This window comes from Lampetra planeri, chromosome 31 (assembly GCF_965212315.1).
Source record: "Lampetra planeri chromosome 31, kcLamPlan1.2.h2, whole genome shotgun sequence".
Taxonomy (NCBI): Eukaryota; Metazoa; Chordata; class Hyperoartia; order Petromyzontiformes; family Petromyzontidae; genus Lampetra; species Lampetra planeri.
The window spans coordinates 8,908,880-8,929,497 of record NC_136137.1 but is presented as its reverse complement, the minus strand read 5'-3'; the positions used below and the strand labels follow the sequence as shown (position 1 = coordinate 8,929,497).

At 45.7% G+C, this 20,618-nt stretch overlaps 2 protein-coding genes across 3 annotated transcripts in view; both read left to right on the top strand.

Annotated features, from left to right (window-relative positions):
- Window positions 1-1,224: 1,224 nt before the first annotated feature.
- On the top strand, window positions 1,225-12,313 carry DNAJB11 (DnaJ heat shock protein family (Hsp40) member B11). The gene is made up of 10 exons (XM_078609220.1): window positions 1,225-1,481; window positions 1,596-1,752; window positions 3,981-4,078; window positions 6,418-6,553; window positions 6,928-7,070; window positions 8,266-8,348; window positions 8,554-8,611; window positions 9,318-9,429; window positions 9,776-9,935; window positions 10,499-12,313. Exons 1-10 carry the CDS (start codon window positions 1,414-1,416, stop codon window positions 10,561-10,563), a joined length of 1,080 nt encoding a protein of 359 aa, XP_078465346.1. The 5' UTR covers window positions 1,225-1,413; the 3' UTR covers window positions 10,564-12,313.
- Window positions 12,314-16,292: 3,979 nt separating this feature from the next.
- Window positions 16,293-20,618, top strand: part of ARMC8 (armadillo repeat containing 8) — a 31,788-nt gene continuing 27,462 nt past the window's right edge. For both annotated transcript variants that reach the window (XM_078609218.1, XM_078609219.1), the window contains exon 1: window positions 16,293-16,407. In XM_078609218.1, the coding sequence (XP_078465344.1) occupies window positions 16,321-16,407 (87 nt within the window). In that variant the 5' untranslated portion in view covers window positions 16,293-16,320. The remainder of the gene's footprint in view (window positions 16,408-20,618) is intronic.

The window sequence follows — 20,618 nt, the reverse complement described above, 5'->3', positions numbered from 1 at the left end:
TACCAGTTGAAAGGGTAAAAACCTATTACTATATTTTGCCACTGGTAAAGGAGGTCTCATAGTATGCTTCTAAGGTCTTGAGATCTTTTTCGAGAACTTTTCCAGTGTCCACTATTGTCCGGGCTTGGGTTGCCACGTGCAATGTCGTCCACATATGTGAACTTACGGGAGGATGTCGCTGGTGAAGAGTGAACAGGGCTTTTATTGAGGGACTGCGTGTCGCCTTGGTGTGGTCTGGGACTACTGGGACTATTTTTGCTGTTGCTTTGCTGCCTTACCCAACTTTGAGAATTGGTGTACTTATGCGATTTGAACTTGGATACTTTATCTATTTTATGAATACATTTTTAGCGATTTGCTTACCTTTCTAATGTTTATACTATCGTTTGTATTGTCTGTTGTAACTTTCTCACCCGCCCCGATGGGACATCTGTGAAACAGATGAATAAAAACATTTCTCTCTCTGTTAACTCTGCTATAGCGCTGTTTCCACTTTCCACGGTGTCCGTGTGGGACAGTGTCACTGTTGCCATAGCCTCGCCTGTGGCACCGAAGTTCTACGCAACGTGACCAATACGGTGGCACGATACCGCCAACCCGCGGTTTCACTTCCCTGCGGCGGCATCGCGTAGTGAGACGGAGATGCGGCCACGGGTTTTGTTGTTGGCTCTGGTCGCGCTGTGACCACAGACGCTCGTACCTGTCAACCCATACGGTTTACCCCGTATTCTTGTGCAGGGAAATTGATATTTGTCAGGGCCATGCGGCGTACTCCTCCACCCACGTGGGCCCCTCCCTCTCTCCGCACGTGGCGTGCGAGTGCGCGAGACGCCACGAGCGGAGAGACGTCACGCGCAGGGGTGCACGTGATGACGCCACGCACATGGGGTGCGTGATGACGTCACGCACAGGGGGTTAAGTGGTGACGTCACGCGCAGGGGGTTGTGGTGACGTCACGCGCAGGGGGTTTACGTGTGACGCCACGCGTATGGGTTGCGTGATGACGCCACGCGCATGGGGTTAAGTGATGACGTCACGCGCTAGGGGTTACGTGGTGACGTCACGCACAGGAGATAAGCGGTGACGTCGCGCGGAAGAGGTTACGTGATGACGTCACGCGCGCAAGGGCTTACGTGATGACGCCGCGCGCAGGGGGTTACGTGATGACGCCACGCGCAGGGGGTTACGTGATGACGTCGCGCGCAGGGGGTGCGTGATGACGTCACGCGCAAGCCTTACGCGGTGACGTCACACGCAGAGAGCCGCGAGGAGGAAGCAGCAGTCGCTGCTGCTGCGAGTGGCGAACTCGTGGAGTCCCGGGCAGCAGCAGCAGCCGCATCCCGCACATCAGAGAGGCCCATTCAACAGCAGCAGCGGCGGCGGCGGCGAGTACAGCCTACCGCGAGCGCGACAATGAAGCTACAGCCGCCGTGGGCCCTGCTGCTGCTGGCTCTGCACCTGTGCGCCCAGGCGCTGGCAGAGTGAGTTTGGCGTGGTGGTGGTGGGGGGGTGTTCGCGTCCTCTTTGCGAGTAAGCGAGATGCTGCCGCTGCTTGTGCCCTTCGTCAGTGAGTGTCGTCCCTTCCCCCTCGGCAGACGCGACTTCTATAAGATCCTGGGGGTGTCTCGCTCAGCCACCACGCAGGAGATCAAGAAGGCCTACAGGAAACTCGCCATGCAGCTGCACCCCGACAAGAACCCCGACGACCCCCAGGCAGCCGACAAGTTCCAGGACCTGGGCGCTGCCTACGAGGTGCGTGGTCGTTGCCAAGTTCCGTGTCGGTGACTGATCGGCTTGCGGGGGGGGGGACCCAACGCGGGGTTTCGTGGTCAATTGCGCGGGGGTTGTTCGGGGGGGGGAGGGTCGTGGTCGGCAGGGGAAGAAGGCCTGGTCCACACACTCGTGGTGGTTCAAGGTGGATGGACGTCTTTGTCCGGACACGTGGGGGGAGAGCAGCGGTCCGAGCGAGCGGCTCGCAATCTGAAGAGGGCGAGTTCAGATCATTGGTTGCGGGGTTGACTCAACCCCATCGGCCCTTTCTCCGGAGTTGATCAAACGAGGGCAGTACCTGTTCGTGGGGAAGTTCAATCGTAGTGATGCGGTCTGGCTTGCTCCTGCCATAGGAATTTGTAATTTCCAGCATTTAGCTGAGGGCTGGAATCAGGTGTTGAGCACTGCCTAAATGTCGATTTGAGCAGGGCACGTAAATGACGACAAACCTGAGCTGTTAACATAGCCTCTACTTACACCAGCTCGTGTTATTACACACACAGCCTTGTGGTGTAGTTAAAGGCTGTTGTCATGTGTACAAGCTGTTATTAACAAAGGCTTGTAGTCTAGGTACAGGCTGTGTTATTAACACAGGCATATGGTGTGGGTTCAGGCTGTGTGGTGTAGGCACAGACTTGTTGTGATGTATGTACAGGCTGTGTGTTATTAACACAGGCATATGGATGGTGTGGGTTCAGGCTGTGTGGTTTAGGCACAGACTTGTTGTGATGTGTGTACATGCTGTGTTATTAACACAGGCATATGGTGTAGGTACAGGCTGTGTGGTTTAGATACAGACTGTTGTTGTGATGTGTGTGTGTACAGGCTGTGTTATTAACGCAGACATATGGTGTAGGCACAGGCTGTGTTATTAACGCAGGCTATGTGGTGTAGGCACAGGGTGTGTGGTGATGTGGCTACAGGCTTGGGTGACGTTAACACAGGCCCCGTGGTGTGGGAAAGACCGCGGCTGACACTACCCCCAAGTGCATGTTGTCGTACAGTGAGTTTTGCCGGTGTGCTGGCTACCCTGGATTGGCTGCCCGTGTCCCCGCGTCACGCGATTTCCGCACTCACACGTGGCGCTGGCCGCACCGGATTGGCTGGAGCGACGTCACGAGAACTGTCGGTGTCATTGGCCGTTGTTGTGAAGCACACAGCCACGCCCCTCACACGCTACTGACTGACTGCACAACCCAGATACACACAACCCAGATACACACAACCCAGATACACACAACCCAAATACACACAACCCAAATACACACAAGGGATCTACACACAATTCAGATACACACAACCCAGATACACACAACCCAGATACACACAAGGGACCTACACACAATTCAGATACACACAACCCAGCTCATACCACTGTGTAACTCTCTCTCTACACAGACCAAATACACACAAGCCGAGCGCTCATACCACTGTAACTCTCTATACACAACCCAGCTCATACCACTAACTTTCTCGACACAAGCCACATATACTCACAACCCAGCTAATACCACTGTGTAACTGTCATTGCACAAGCCAGCTCATACCACTGTGTAACTCTCGCTACATAAGCCAGCTCAACTCTCTCTACACAAGCCAGCTCATACCACTGTGTACTCTCCACACAAGCCAGCTTATCCCACTGTGTAAATATTTCTAGAAAAAAGAGAAAAACCTATTGTAATATTTCTATACAACCCAGCTTATCTCATTGTATATATGAATGTTGAACATCCTTCCCCATTGTGCGAAGCCAACCGTGTGAAACGGAGGTGCGGGAAATTGTGTCACCACTACACAAACCCAGCCGCACAGGAGCCGGCTTATACTATTGTGTGCTCTCTATACACAACCCATCTACAGACAACCCAGCCTATACTATCGTGTGCCCTCGCTACACAACCCAGATACACACAACCCAGCTCATACTACTGTGTTCTCACTACACAACCCAGTTGAACACAACTCCGCGTCACATAACCCAACTCCTACAACTGTGTATTCTCTCTACACAACCCAGCTGCACGCGACCCAGCTCATGCCGCTGCGCTTCATTGTTATACTGCTTTTATCGTCTTATTTAGTCTTTTTGTTGACTCAGATCACTGATGCGAATGAGACTCCTGGTCGCTTGAATCCTCACCTGGTGGTTAATTAGAAACGAACTTGAGACTAAAGGTGCGCACTTGGCACGCATGTTGCTGCTGCAGGTGCTGTCGAATGAAGAAAAGCGGAAAACGTACAATCTTCACGGAGAGGAAGGGGTCAAGGAAGGTGGCCATGGCTCCCATGCCGATGCTTTCTCACAGTACGTTTACCTGGAGCGTTTTGGGGCAATCGCAGAAGTGTGGAGATTATAACCTATTGAAATATAACTTTTCAGTTTAAGCCAGTGGAGTTTGTGCATTCGTTATGTATGTTCCCGTTGTGTAAGAGCTGAGAAAACTGTCGACAAAGGACAGTGCGATAAATTGTGTTGGCTGAATGTCAGAGAACTTGAGGTATTTAGATTAATGTACACATATGTTTGTTGAACTTCTTCCGCACAGTACGTAGCCAACACAATATGTCGCCTATGATTGCAGTCATTTTGCAATTACAGGCCACTGCATACACACTGCCTTTTTGCATCCTTTTGATCTCGTGAAAACTATTAACGATTTTAATATGTATGTGTTGTTGTGACAATTTGTATTGTTGTAAATTTCTTACCCACCCCAACTGGACATCTGTGAAAAAGAGCGTGAAAGCTCATCGGATTCCTTCAGTATAAATAAATATTCAGTCTGATTTAGCACTGGGCAACTGTCTTGAGACTCATGGTAAAACTGCCCCTATTCGCAGAGAGGATACTGCCTTGCCTATCTGTGCCAGACAGACCAATTGAGCATCTTGAGTAATTCTGTTTAACACGTAGGCTTTCGCGACCAATATTGTTCATAATCAACGATTTTTGGGTTTAGATCGCGTTATTTATAAATGTGTCATAACCCTCCACCACCCGACACGGCCAATCAGTAAAAAAGTGTCACGTTGACAAAAGACAAATATTTCACTGCTTTAGCCCACCGGTGTGTTGAAGCGTGAAACCACAACATTTACAATTTGAGTACGACGTTTCGCTGGTAATTGCATCCACCATCATCGGGCAATTCGCCAGAATGGTGAGGCTCTGCTGTGTCTCCCGTTCTTATATAGAGCAGCAGCAGGGTGACGTCATCATTAACTCATTAACTCATCAGGTGCAAAGATTTGAGGGGGGGGTTATTGTAATTATATACTTGATTAGTAATAAGGCTATTGTTACGATGCGAGTTGTAGATTAGTAATCATTTGGAATGTGTTCTATTGTGATTATGCTACATTAATAATCAGTTATTGCTTGTTTCCCTTATAAGGAATTGTAATGCATCTTATTTAATAATACGCTTCCAGGCCGCACTAAGCCTGTAGCTGTCTGAGCGATTAAAGTTATTTCTGTTTCTCTCAATCTCAATGGATTCTCTAATTAGTCTTTGCCAGTAGTAACTAGTTTTACACAACACTTCAACGTTGTCAAAATCAATTGAGTGTCCCTGTTGGCAAGCATGTTCTGCCACTGCCGACAGTTGTGTTTGCGATAGTTTAATATTTCTCTGGTGTTCTTTTAGTCTTACACTAACGTTACGCCCTGTCTGTCCAATATAGCATCTGCCACATACACAATTAATCCGATATACACCTTCTGTTGATAATTTAGGTAATTCGTCTTTAGTGCACGTTACTAGTTGTTGAATTTTGTGTACTGTACCAAATCTTACTGTAATGTTTTGCTTTTGCAAAACACGGGCTAATTTGTCAGTTACTCCTGAGATAAATGGTATTTTTATTGTTTTAATAATCTGATCGCTTTCAGCAGTGTTGCTTTGCGATCGTGATTTGGCATTTAGTGCTCTGTTAATTTGAGCATTATTGTAGCCTTTCTGTCTTAGTGCTTCTTTAACATGTTTAATCTCTCTCACTAGACTTTCATCATCTGACACTGTTTTGAGTAATTCTGGCTGTTTTAATTGGGGCTATTAAAAAACACACACACATGCAACATGAGCTTCTGTGGTGTATTGATCAGCACACTGGACCTGCAATCCATTCCATCTTCCCGTGAAGTGGTTGAAGCGATGGTGCAAATTCGCTAAATCTTCCCCCACCTCTGTTCACCCAACAAAATAAATGGGTAAACCACAGTTAGATGATCAGTAGGCTGTGTGTGTGTTGGGGTAACGTGTGGGTACACCCATCTCTTCCAATACATATGTTCAGTGTAGAAGAGTAGACCAAATACTACCCTCTAGAGTATATAGTTAGAGCATGCAAATATCGGTGGGAATGTGACAGGTGGGGGTTTACCCGGCCATTGGTCCCTCTGTGGTCAATACAATCAGCAGCACTTGGTACCATGGTAGCGGTTACCCTATAGGCTCACTGCCAACATGTGATTGTATAAGTTTCACCTTTCTTGAGAGCTCTAAACATGAAATTGTTGCATTAATACATTGCATGCTACTTGTAGATTTTTCGGGATTTTTTTTTGATCTTATAATATCCTCATATTTTACAGTTTGACCATTACTGTGTTTTAGCTCCTTTTGTTGTATTTCTTGTCTGTAGCTTTTTTGGCGATTTTGGATTTGAATTCTTTGGGGGAGGAAGCAGACAGCAAGACCGTAACATCCCCCGAGGAAGTGATGTTGTCATGGAGCTTGAAGTCACCCTTGAAGAAGTTTATTCAGGAAACTTTGTTGAGGTGAGATCGACAAAGGCCAGGTGCAATGGCAAGGTTGTGTGCAATTTGAACTCGACGTCCGTTTAAACTCCTGCAGCATTGTAATGCTTAGTAATACTCGTTGTAATCGAGTCCGACTCCAGAGAGGACTATTCATCTTACAGACTTGACATTGCTGTGGGGTTCCTGAAATCTTTATGGTCACCTCACCAAGTAGCGCAACTCTGCTCAAAATTTAATGTCTGCTAAGATTACGTCTTTGTTGGTTGTATGAGGTCAATAAAGATTGTTGCAGTAATCGTTTTCTATTGTACCCAAATTAAGTTTATAGATGTTCAGGACTGTTTTTTTTCCATTGCAATTTTTTTTGTTATGATTATATTTCCTCCTAAAAGGTTGTAAGGAACAAGCCGGTGGCAAAACAGACTTCGGGGAAACGGCGGTGTAACTGCCGTCAGGAGATGCGGACGACGCAGCTGGGACCTGGGCGCTTCCAGATGACGCAGGAGACTGTCTGTGATGAGTGCCCGAATGTCAAGTAAGCGATGGAATTTTCACTTGGGAAAACTGTTACGTTGTTTATATAGCATTGTTTTAGTAAGTTTTAGAGGGGCTTGGTTTGGCCCGATTTTTTTTATTTAGTATAGATTTATACTTACATTTTTTTAAATCCTTTATATTAAGTTCGCTCGCTTGCTTGCTTGCTTGCGTGCTTGCTTGCGTGCTTGCTTGCTTGTTTACGACCGTGCAAATCTTTCGGTCGTTTTTTAACCCACTTCCCGTGATCCAATCGAGCTGACATTTTCCACACAGACTCGTTGTGCGAGACAATTAATGTTCGTGAAAAAAAATTCCCAAAATTTTACACTGTTTAGGGAAAACAAATTAAATATTTAATTACCAATTGCTTAATACTGGCAGACAATCATCTGACCCATAGGTGGCAGCCATCTCAAGCCAGAGGACGAGAAAACTCTAGCCGCCACGCATATAAATGATTTATAGTGAAAAACTTTGTTTTTACGGGTTTACTTGTTATCTGTATTGTATTATGATTGTTATTGGGATCAAACATCGAAATTGAATTTTTTGCACTTTCTGTACGTAGCATGGACGGGTTGTGCTTTTTCTGTAGGATTTTATTGTTTACGTAATGTGATGTTCAGATTTCTGTACAATGAATTTCAGGTGTATCTTGTAATTTTATTGTTTGTTGCGGTTGAACCCAAATCAAGAGCCGAATGGCTCACAGGGTAAATCCTAATAAATTAAACTGAAACTGAGTGGTAAAATAAAATCCGTTACATTTTCTGTGTAAATGGCAGAATTATGTGGTCATCATTAATTGTGGTAAATGCAATCCGAATGGCGTTTTTTATACATGTTGCACAATCAGGTAGCAGTCGGTAGTCACGAAACTTAGGGTCACCTTTCAGTGCAAAACTTTAATTGTTAATTTAGAGTAGGTGCTGACTGGGAAACGGCACCGTGTTTTTGAAATGATGATACCACGATTGCATAAAGTTCTAAGCTATACACCCCATAACTTTATTACGATATGTTAATAGGATTAGTAATTTGCACCCACCACAACCCGACACAATACAACTGGGATACATTCGTAGCTGCCACAGTATTAATGTATTTTCTGCATGATAACTCTCATATGAGTTGTGTATCTCAACGTGGGGAAAACTGCTGCTTGGACCAACTGTGCTGTCGACGTTCTGCAGGCTGGTCAATGAAGAGAGAACTCTGGAGGTGGAGATAGAGCCTGGTGTTCGGGATGGCATGGAATACCCATTTCTGGGAGAAGGTGAGAGAAGGCTGCACTGCAATTTTTTTTATCACAAAGTCTGCCTGTTTAGATTTCATTGCATTAAAAAATGTGCATGATTGTCTCTTTGCAAATTATTCCAAATTTTTTTTTTTTCATATATAGTTTAATATTCTGTGTTGAAATGTTTTTGACAGAGACATAATTGTTAAGGTACTTTTTTTTTAAAATCCCTTTACCCTAGGTGAACCTCACATTGACGGAGAGCCCGGAGACCTCCGCTTCAGAATAAAAGTTCTCAAGTAGGTTATCAACGCGCACGCCTCGATCGCTGTTGTTGCAATTAAAGTGAAAACCAAGGAACTGCATTGGCAGTGGCATTAATTAAGCCAAATAACCTTTTTACCTTAAATTTGTAAGAGTTTTTTACTGTTGTCACATCTCGGATGCAGCATCTAGTTCTTACCTCACTGCACTTGGTAGCATTAAATGTAAAAAACATTATTTGATCTAGCACTCACTGAATTGGCTCCAGTCACCTGCTCGCCGGCTATTAACATAGTTACTGTTACTTATTGAGTCAATGTTGAGGACTCGTTCTAACAGAGACTGGTCAATCTCATCAGCACCTTGTTCAGTCGCTACACTGCAGGTCACAGCACCGTTCTTTGTGCTTCTTGCTGCTACACTTTGGAATTTGCGCTTTTTGTCTCTCTTCCAAAGCTCTTATAACCTTGCTCAAGTCAAGGAACTTGCAACTTTTTGTCGTTACAACTTTAACTGTCGTGTTTAATGATGGCTGCTTAGCATTGGCCCTTTGTCGTCCTTCCCCTGCACCTCCGTTTAGCAATTGTGGGCTGTGTACAGTGTAAAAGAAGTTCAACACACACATAGATATATACATTTGGGCCTGTGCCCAGACACTTTGTAAACAAATACATAGGAAGCTTGTGTTTTAGTTAATTGGCCCTTCCCTATCGCTGGCGTGTTTCTTGCCTTCTGTGTCAGGCACCCAGTCTTTGAGAGGCGAGGAGATGACCTCTACACAAACATCACCATCTCATTAGTGGATGCACTTGTTGGGTTTGAGATGGATATCATTCATCTGGATGGACATAAGGTAATTACTTCGTGGTCACATTTCAAAACTGTCATATGTACAATCGTTTGTTTAAAATAAACGAACGTTTATGTTGCATTGCACATTATGAAGTCTGCCTGCTGTTCAGTTTGGTGGAGTTATTTTTTCTGGAAAGCAATTTTCTGTCTTACTGCATTGCTGATAGTGAATGTACTGTTTGGTTTTATTAAAAGTGTGCACAAGAGCAATACAATTACTATGCCTCGGTTAATGGGAAAAATGCACATGACGGCAATGTTATAAATAATTAGTAATGGAAAACATGACACCAATGTTGAATGCTAATTAGAAAGTGTGCTGTAAGGGAATCTCTTTTGTGTTGCAGGTAAAGATCGTCCGAGACAAAGTGACGTGGCCTGGTGCCCGGATAAGGAAGAAGGAAGAAGGGCTGCCTAACTTTGACAACAACCACAATCGTGGTTCACTAATCATAACTTTCGATGTCGACTTCCCAAAGGGGGAGCTCACCCTCCAGCAGAAAGATGGTAAGCCACTAAATGGTCTTCACTTTTCGTTTTGTGTGTAAACAAGAGGGTATTTGAGACAGGAGTGATATCTATTACTGTATGGATCAGAGAACTGGACTTGTAAGTCAGCAGATCGAAAATAAGTTGTTGGCATTTGAGTACAGGTGTGTGAGATGGATGCTAGGAATGTCATGGCAATACAGGTTGAAGCAATGCAAAAGTCCGGAAGATAACGTGGCAGGTGAGTGTTGTGTAGATACATCGAGACAAAATATAGCTGCGCTGGGTGAGACGTTGTGCAGGACCGGGTAGGGCCAATTGGCAAGAGACGCATTGGAGGGGGAAGACCTCAGGGTAGAGAGTGGTAGACTGATAGGGTACATTGTGGAGGGAAGATCGTGTTACTACTGTGCAGCATCTGTGAGATCCGGCAGAGAGTAGAAAGCATTGGTGAGGTGTGGCTAGCATTGGTGACTTGATCACATTTTGATATTTGAGGTTTTTGTTGAGCCTGGCCTTGCTCCAAAATTTGTATTTTAATTTTTTATTGTGTTCTTAATGAGATTATTTGTGTCGTGCAGGTTTGAAAGAGCTTCTGAAACAAGAATCAGCTCAAAATGTATACAACGGACTTCAGGGATATTAATCCTTAAAAATGAGTTTGCCACTTTTTGAAATGTCTCGCGCTGTATTTATAATTTATGTATAGGTTGAGAATTTTTCCTCAAATAAAAGGATTGCATTTCAACTTGTCAATTAAATCCATAAAGGATTGCTACAAAGGGGTGTTAAAACATGTCAACATTCTGACAAAAATATACAATCCTAAAATCTTGCTACTCTTATTAATGCCTTATGCACATGTGCTGTGTCACAAGTACCATTGTGCGCATAATTCTCTGGCAGCTGATTAACATTTAGTAAAACAATAGAAACCAAAGTTTGGTCAACCCTCTTAAAATATTAACAGTAAATGCCATTGTGCTAGTTTTCACATGTCACCCGTTTAAGGCCTAAGTGGCAAAATGTAAAATTATATATTGCTGTAACTAACGCATCAACGTCAACAAATTGAGCAACTTGGTATAAAATACAGTACTTAAATTTATGGATTCCGTGTGCCTAATTTTTCTAAACTTTTTTTCTACCCAAATGCACCTGTGCTGAATGAGTTTGAGTAGATTTTCTGCAAGTTGTGTGGAAGTGCTTAGGTTCCATTACTAAAGCTACAGATCTGCTGGCATTGGGAAATGACTTAGAAAAATATTTGAGTCACTTGTAGTTGATGCTAGTGCTATGGAAGGCACACATTAATATAAAGGAAGATAAGAAGCCCTTGAACTTTATACTAAAAGTAGTTGAATGGACTGAATTGCTTGTTTTTTGTTTTCCTTCCTTTGGTCTTCCCATTATATTCAAATGTAGTAATGACTATCATGCCATTTCCACGTGGAATATGAAAAAAATAGAGAACTTATATTTCTCAAAGCTCTTTAATTGTCTCTTATCAGCAAATGCTTCTACATGTGACTTTTACACAGAGCTCCAAATGTAGCTAGCTACATTCTTGTGTCCCCTGCAAGAGTACCCAGTCATGTAGAACATGTCTGGGGAAACTAAAGCTGCAGCTCGCTGGCCGAATCATTGTGATCTCGGCCAACACGGGACTACAACACAAGGTGGTGCAAGTCTCGTATGCCCTGCTATATTGGCATTTGTTACATGGCAAACCATATTTTAAGTCTTCAAAGCTGGAGAAAATCTTAATTAAGTAAACACTCTACTTAACAGAGGATTATTTGTGCAGCCATTGGTTATCAGGCTGCGCCCATCAACCACTAAGATTGAGAAAGATGTATTACCACGGGTGGCTCGCTGAATTCCAAGGCAAAATCTACGGTGCCCTGATATGGTACTATATATGGATTGACATTTGAAAAAGACTACATTTTCACCCAGATAACCCAAGTTTAGAGACGTTTAAATTCTGCATAAAAATATCTCAACTGCAATAATGTATCTTGTTGTGTGATGGGTGTGTTCTTTAATAACATTTGTGAAATATCATTGGTAGGGGTAACTAGTGAAAAACAAATGTTATTTCCCTTTTTAAAACCGTGGGTACCCTTAACAGTCCTGCATCACTTTGTGATTTATATATTCGAAATTATGCTTTTGTTGGGTTATCTTAAAATTTACAGGGTTATTTGTGGGAATTGTTTTAATGTACTGTATGAATTTTGCCCCAGCTGTGGATAAACTCTTGTTGCCAGATGCTCAAGGCAGGCCCCGTCAATGATGGTTTGACAGTATTGTGCCCACGGGGGAAAGTCCCGTCCCTTGTCTCGTGGAGGTATTGTTTACCCCCTCTTGTAATAAAGTGTTTTTCACACCTTGGTGCTGTACTTGTTAAGTTTGGCTGCAAAGTTATTGTAATGCTTTTGTGGCATTTCTCTTGCTGTAGGATGTACAAACACATTTTAATGCCCGTATTTAATTAGGATAGTCTCTAGAGAAATTTATGAAGCATCTGATTACAGATGCACCAAATATTTATCTACTACCTGTCCCGATTTAAAGCTTTCGTGACTACAGGGATTCATCTTCTTGGTTCTTTCGGTAAAGTCACGTAAAAGGAAAATAATAAAAATAAACCAATAAAATAATTCTCACGACGTTTCGGCCACAACGCAAGCAGCCGTCTCCCTTTGATACTGCTAATCCTGCATAATGCATGGGCATAATGACTTTAAACCCCTCGCCAAACCTACGCATTTCACAAGTAGTACTAATCGCATATCTGCATTTCCCATAAATATGCTAAATTTCTCTTGATATGCAAATTATTTTGTCAAGACGCTCTTCGCCCCTCCATCCCAGCATAAATAGTCGCTCCAAGCCTGGGGCATGCCATTCAGACTCTGACCTTCTCGACAGACTTGTTCTCCACCTGAAGACGGCTGCTGGCGTTGTGGCCGAAACGTCGTGAGAATTATTTTATTATGTTTTATTTTTATTATTTTATTATTTTGTTTCTACGTGACTTTACCGAAAGAACCAAGAAGATACTACCTGTCGGTTAAAATACATAAAAACAACTGCTCGTCAATGCGACACGATAAAAATAATGCCACGTATTTATCCAAGTAAGCCTCGTTAAGTCTCACGGCTTTTCAGAAGGGTTCTGTATTGGGATGTTTTGAAAAGTCCAGGAATGGATGGCTTCATGTTGTTGAAAATCTGAGAACTCTGACGAAACCCATGAAGAAAAGGGGAAACGCTCAAAGACTACCGCCTCAGCCACTTGGCAGCCCTACGACTATAGCACGTGGCAAACCTTGGCCGTCACCCATTAAAGTATTACGTTTCAAAGCACATCGTTTAGAGAGTGAAGGCCTGTCTCGTGTTTTACTGTGTAAACACTGGGTAACCCCCCGGTGGTGGCAACACCCCCCCCATCACAGCCAGGGGGAGGTGAGGATGGCCCAGCCATGGCGACCGCGGCAGACGGTGGTGGCTTTTCGACCCTTAGTGGGTCCGCAATACCAGGAGCAGGTAACCTTTAACACACGTGCCGGAATTTGCCCATCATGACCTAGAAACTCCTGGAAAGCATTTTTTAAAGAATCAGCCGCCCTCTTGTCAAGTCCGTGATCATTGAAGAACAAGCGTGATTCTGGCCTCAATGCAGCATCTCCGATCAAGTTTTGGCCCTTGGGATGACCATTGAGGGCGGATTCCATAAGAAATCCAAAACTGGTGGAGCCTTTGTGGGCTTGTCATTGGCCTCCAACAGTCTTCATTAAGGGCTTGATGTTGAAGCTCACAAGAACCATTCCTTTCCTAAAAACAATACGCCTGATATCGACGATGCTAAGCAGTAGGTGACTGCCTACGTGGGTGACAAAGCCAGCTCACCCATTGGATTGCCGCAAGGTTCAGTACTCGCGCAAATGCTCTTCAATGTCTAGACAAGCGAAATACCTGCCAACCGGGTAATGCAAATTTATATATATTTGGATGATCTTTCCGTAGCATCACAGCCAGTCACAATCGGATCCAATCTGAACCAAGACCTAAACACCATAGGGGAATATTTCTGGAAATGGAGGTTCAACCCAAATTCCCCACAAAACATCAGTCACTACATTTAATCTTGACAATTCAATACATCAAAATCCATAATAAACAGCACATTTCATCACTGAAGCAGACGTCTAGAAAAATGTAGACCAGTGTGATAGGAGCACCAAGCACATTGAAAGTGACCTGCAGCAACACTGTGACATGACCCCACTCCAACTTATCTCGAAGTGAAGCTGGACTATGCTAACCTTCCATGAAAACCTGAATAAGGTAGCCCCAAGACCAAAACAAGAGCCAACCTGGTCCAGAAACTGACCAGCACAAGCTGGGAAACAGCACTAGTGCAACAGGCAACAACAGGCATAAACTATGGTCCTTGTGTACTCTGTAGCCGAATATTCTGGACCAGTGGACCAGAAGTAGTCCTACTCGACTTGTTGATGAACACTGAAATGCGATGTATCACTAGAACCCTCAAGTCGACCCCAATACCAAGGCCCTGTGCTGTCACATCTTTCCACCCATCTACCACAATGCTACAACCCTCTAGGAAGTCCTGCGAATTGAGGAAAACGGTTGCCTTGGGACCTCAATAACGCCCCTCATCGCTTGAAGTCACGCAAGCCCTTTTGGACCCATGCACTTAACCTTCAACGATGTCAGTTCCAGCCCGATGATGCTTGGAGAGCTAAATGGAGTTCGAAAGAGCTCACAAACACCTTGTGAAAGACCCAACGCTGAAGATCTCTTGGTTTAATCTTTCACGAAGCTCGTGGTCCACACTGAACTGCATCCGCACAAACGATGGCAGATGCGGATGCGCAAATGTAAAATTAAAAACTCTCCAGTGTGCGACTGAGGTCATCCATGACAGACGTATAACGACGCAATGCCCTATCCACATATTCTAAGGAGACATTACAGCAATACACTCTGCTGCTCCTGATGCGGCTATCTGGCTTGACCACCTGAATGTGAAATCGTAGTTGAACGCTCTGCATCTACATCAGCAATTCGGAAGAAGAAGCCTGGGTGCTACAGTTCAGTCTTGATACATCTCACTCCTTTGTAAACTCAGTCTCCAATAATTACAGACCAACAATACGTGCATTGATCCATATTGGTTTCTGGTTTCAGCCAAGTTGTAGTTTAATGGAAACATTGTGCCATTGCAATTCGACTCTAAATGGGCTTCCCACTGGGAACTGTATAACTACGAAGCAGCTTTAAAACACAGACGACGCAAGTTTTCATATTTTCGTGATTCCCAGGCTTATGGCAATACTACACGAACTGTCTCCTTAAGCCCTCTCTCGTTGTTAGCAAACCTCGACATTGGCTCCTGAACATTCCCATACCCAGGAATTTAATAGGGTGGCTTGACATCATAACAACATTACGATCTCATCAAAAGAGAGGTAATTGTCTCTTTAAGTGAAAACACACCACTAAAACATGATGAGTGTCTCTCTTTTACGTTCTCCACAACAAGTTGGGTTGTGTATTAATCGTACATAATCTGAATAAACGTTCTAGATTTGAAGCTTTCGTGACTGAAAGGTAAACGTGTTCGTACAAGACGTTGGAGCCTGGAGATTTGATGAAGGGAGGCAGTTGAATAAGAATCCTGAGTTTATTTCACGAGTAAAACCCATTGAGCTTAGAAGCTATTTTAAAAGAGCGACTTGGCCTACAGGCGACACCACAGCATTCCACAGTCACATATTTTGCTACAGTGACTGCAAAAGGCGGTGGTTGTTGCACCCGAAGCTTAACAAAGTCTTAAGTTAAATTTATCAAAGGCTCGTTGTGGATGTGCCTGCGTGAATGAGGAGGTAGGAGGCGAACTTCAACGCTGGGTCGATGTTTGTCTCGGGCTGCGCTCGACATTGTCTGCACCCCCCACCCTCCACCCCTTCCACCCACCCCCTCCACCCTCCACCCCCCACCTCCACCCCCTCCACTCTCCACCCCTTTCACCCCCTCCCCCACCCACTCCCTCCACCCCCTCCACCCCTCACCCACCCCCTCCACCCCCTACCTCCACCCCCTCCAACCTCCACCCTCCACCCCTTCCACCCCCTCCACCCCTTCCACCCCCTCCACCACCTCCACCACCTCCACCCCCTCCAACCTCCACCCCCTCCACCACCCCCTCCACCCCACACCCACCCCCTCCACCCCCCACCTCCACCCCCTCCACCCACCCCCTCCACCCCCTCCACCCACCCCCTCCACCCCCCACCTCCCCTCCACCCCCACCTCCCCTCCACCCCCTCCACCCTCCGACCCCCACCTCCACCCCCCCAACGTGGGGATGAAACCTAAGGATCCGAGTCTGCCACAGAGACCCCGGGCCCCCATGGCGTGCGCCGAGTCCCCCATGCGGACGGGCGTCCTCTCCGTGAGTCATCCTCCTCCTCGTACACCTCCTCCTCATCATCCTCCTCGCAACCCCGGCAGCACCGATCACTTGCTAGCAGCGGTGGTGTGGGGTTGGTGGTGGGGCGCTTCGATGTTCGAGGGAGGGGGGACCGAGGGGGCTGGCGGGCGGGAGGCCGCCCACGATGACGAGGGGAGGCGGGCGGAGGGCGCTAGGAGAGAGGCGGGATGAGGGAGAGGCCTGGCTGGCGGAGACTGATGTCGAGAGACACGGAGACAGTGGTAGAGAGACACGGAGACAGAGTGGTAGAGAGACACGGGGACAGATGCAGAGTGGTAGAGAGACACGGGGACAGATGCAGAGTGGGAGAGAGACACGGGGACAGAGTGGTAGAGAGACACGGAGACAGAGTGGTAGAGAGACACGGGGACAGATGCAGAGTGGTAGAGAGACACGGGGACAGATGCAGAGTGGTAGAGAGACACGGAGACAGAGTGGTAGAGAGACACGGGGACAGAGTGGTAGAGAGACACGGAGACAGAGTGGTAGAGAGACACGGAGACAGAGTGGTAGAGAGACACGGGGACAGAGTGGTAGAGAGACACGGAGACAGAGTGGTAGAGACACGGAGACAGAGTGGTAGAGAGACACGGGGACAGAGTGGTAGAGAGACACGGAACAGAGTGGTAGAGAGACACGGACAGAGTGGTAGAGAGACAGGCGTACAGAGTGGTAGAGAGACACGGAGACAGTGGTAGAGAGACACGGAGACAGAGTGGTAGAGAGACACGGGGACAGATGCAGAGTGGTAGAGAGACACGGGGACAGAGTGGGAGAGAGACACGGAGACAGAGTGGTAGAGAGACACGGAGACAGATGCAGAGTGGTAGAGAGACACGGGGACAGAGTGGTAGAGAGACACGGGGACAGATGCAGAGTGGTAGAGAGACACGGGGACAGAGTGGTAGAGAGACACGGAGACAGATGTAGAGTGGTAGAGAGACACGGGGACAGAGTGGTAGAGAGACACGGGGACAGAGTGGTAGAGAGACACGGGGACAGAGTGGTAGAGAGACACGGGGACAGAGTGGTAGAGAGACATGTAGACAGATGTAGAGTGGTAGAGAGACACGGGGACAGAGTGGTAGAGAGACACGGAGACAGAGTGGTAGAGAGACACGGAGACAGAGTGGTAGAGAGACACGGGGACAGATGCAGAGTGGTAGAGAGACATGTAGACAGAGTGGTAGAGAGACATGTAGACAGATGTAGAGTGGTAGAGAGACACGGGGACAGATGCAGAGTGGTAGAGAGACACGGAGACAGAGTGGGAGAGAGACACGGAGACAGAGTGGTGGAGAGACACGGGGACAGATGCAGAGTGGTAGAGAGACACGGAGACAGGTGTAGAGAGACACGGAGACAGATGCAGAGTGGTAGAGAGACACGGAGACAGTGGTAGAGAGACACGGAGACAGATGCAGAGTGGTAGAGAGACACGGAGACCGAGTGGTAGAGAGACACGGGGACAGAGTGGTAGAGAGACACGGGGACAGATGTGTGGGGACTGAGACGGAGAAAAGGGACCACAGGCGCACGGTGTAGTGGCAGACGAAATGAGACATGAAGACAAATAAATCGGCACAGAGACCCGGGGACAGAGACACCGAGACACCCTACAGAGAGCACATGGGAGGGGGGGGGGATAGAGACGTCGATTCAGTGGGTGAAGGAGCAATACTCTCGATTTGACAAGGAGTCTAGCGCTTTGGGTTGTGCATCGTATAGGTTTTACTGGTAGGAACCTCCTGGTTCCACCAGCCCATAGGGGATTATTGTGTCCGTCTGTCCGTCGTGAATCCAAAAATGGGAGGGGTGGGGCTGGGTGGGAGGGGTGGGGAGGGGCTGGTCACCCCGTGGTGCCCTTATAAAACTCAACGTTTAACCTACTCATGCCGGATTGTGCCCGCCCTCACAGTCGGCCATATTTGCAGAATACACCACGCCGCCGTTGACCCTGGCCATTGACCGAGCAACCCAACGTTCCTACCAGCTCCCTCCGCAGGAATGTGTTCGTCGAAATTGGAGGGACCCCATGGTTTAATTTGAGAGGGTGCTTAGCTGATACACATCTGGCAGATCGTCAGCATTGTTGGCTCAGCAGGCCTGACTGCTGATGAGACACGAAATTTGTGTTAGGGGTTATTATTTGTTTCTTTCGGTTAAGTCACGTCTAAATATAAAATAATAAATGAAATTAAATAATAGAATACGACGTTTCGATTGCAACACAAGCAATCATCATCAGGTATAATGAAATAGCGACATAAAATCTAACCAGAAAACTATAGACAGACATATTAGCAGACAGATATCACCAAGATACATAGCGAGAGCAACACAGGTAACAGAGAGGGGTGATCGTCTCTGTGTGGTGGCCTTAAATAGACAGAGGGGGGGCGGAGGCAGAGAGAGGGAGGAGGGTTAGAGAAAAAATTAGCATATCAATGAGTGGTCAACAGACGTGGTGCTGCGAATGCGATGGCACGGCAAGCAAGCCTGAAAATCAGGAGAAGGACACACTAAAATTAAATAACCTAGTAAAATATCGAAATGTAATGTAATACAACACAGAGGGTCGGTCAACACACAATTAACGCATAGCCTGGTTGATTACGTATTTCAAAGATTGCTAAGTTAGAATTTAAGTGTGAACAATCTAAAGAGAGGACACAGGCAGAGAAAACAAGTCGCCAGAGAGAGAGAAAAAAGATAAGCTTAAAACTTCCCCGTAGAAGTGGTTCAATCTTAATTTTAGAACTTTCGTGACTGCAGGAATTATTATTTGTTTCTTTCGGTTAAGTCACGTCTAATACATTTCGATATTTTACTAGGTTATTTAATTTGAGTGTGTCCTTCTCCTGATTTTCAGGCTTGCTTGCCGTGCCATCGCATTCGCAGCACCACGTCTGTTGACCACTCATTGATATGCTAATTTTTTCTCTAACCCTCCTCCCTCTCTCTGCCTCCGCCCCCCCTCTGTCTATTTAAGGCCACCACACAGAGACGATCACCCCTCTCTGTTACCTGTGTTGCTCTCGCTATGTATCTTGGTGATATCTGTCTGCTAATATGTCTGTCTATAGTTTTCTGGTTAGATTTTATGTCGCTATTTCATTATACCTGATGATGATTGCTTGTGTTGCAATCGAAACGTCGTATTCTATTATTTAATTTCATTTATTATTTTATATTTAGACGTGACTTAACCGAAAGAAACAAATAATAATTCCTGCAGTCACGAAAGTTCTAAAATTAAGATTGAACCACTTCTACGGGGAAGTTTTAAGCTTATCTTTTTTCTCTCTCTCTGGCGACTTGTTTTCTCTGCCTGTGTCCTCTCTTTAGATTGTTCACACTTAAATTCTAACTTAGCAATCTTTGAAATACGTAATCAACCAGGCTATGCGTTAATTGTGTGTTGACCGACCCTCTGTGTTGTATTACATTACATTTCGATATTTTACTAGGTTATTTAATTTTAGTGTGTCCTTCTCCTGATTTTCAGGCTTGCTTGCCGTGCCATCGCATTCGCAGCACCACGTCTGTTGACCACTCATTGATATGCTAATTTTTTCTCTAACCCTCCTCCCTCTCTCTGCCTCCGCCCCCCCTCTGTCTATTTAAGGCCACCACACAGAGACGATCACCCCTCTCTGTTACCTGTGTTGCTCTCGCTATGTATCTTGGTGATATCTGTCTGCTAATATGTCTGTCTATAGTTTTCTGGTTAGATTTTATGTCGCTATTTCATTATACCTGATGATGATTGCTTGTGTTGCAATCGAAACGTCGTATTCTATTATTTAATTTCATTTATTATTTTATATTTAGACGTGACTTAACCGAAAGAAACAAATAATAATTGTGTTAGGGGGCCGTCCATAAATGACGTCACGCACCCAGGTGGGGGTGGGGTCAGACATTTGTGACGAGGGGGGGGGGTTTGAAAATGTGACGTCACATCAAAATGCGCAACTTTAAATAAATATAAACAACACGTTCTACTTGATTAAATAGACATTTTAATAAATGTTTTTTCCAACATCAGAGTGCAGCGCCACATTAAATACGCACTACAATGGCAATAGTTTAAAGTGATTTGAAGCATGTTTTATATTTTTTAGGGGGGGGCAGAGCTTTGTGACGTCATATTTGAGGGGGGGGGTCTG

Coding starts and splice junctions, on each gene's coding strand:
- DNAJB11 (XM_078609220.1), top strand. CDS start 1,414: ATGAAGCTACAGCCGCCGTGGGCCCTGCTGCTGCTGGCTCTGCACCTG. Junction 6,554..6,927: donor ATTCAGGAAACTTTGTTGAG/GTGAGATCGACA, acceptor TCCTCCTAAAAG/GTTGTAAGGAACAAGCCGGT. Junction 8,612..9,317: donor TTCAGAATAAAAGTTCTCAA/GTAGGTTATCAA, acceptor CTTCTGTGTCAG/GCACCCAGTCTTTGAGAGGC.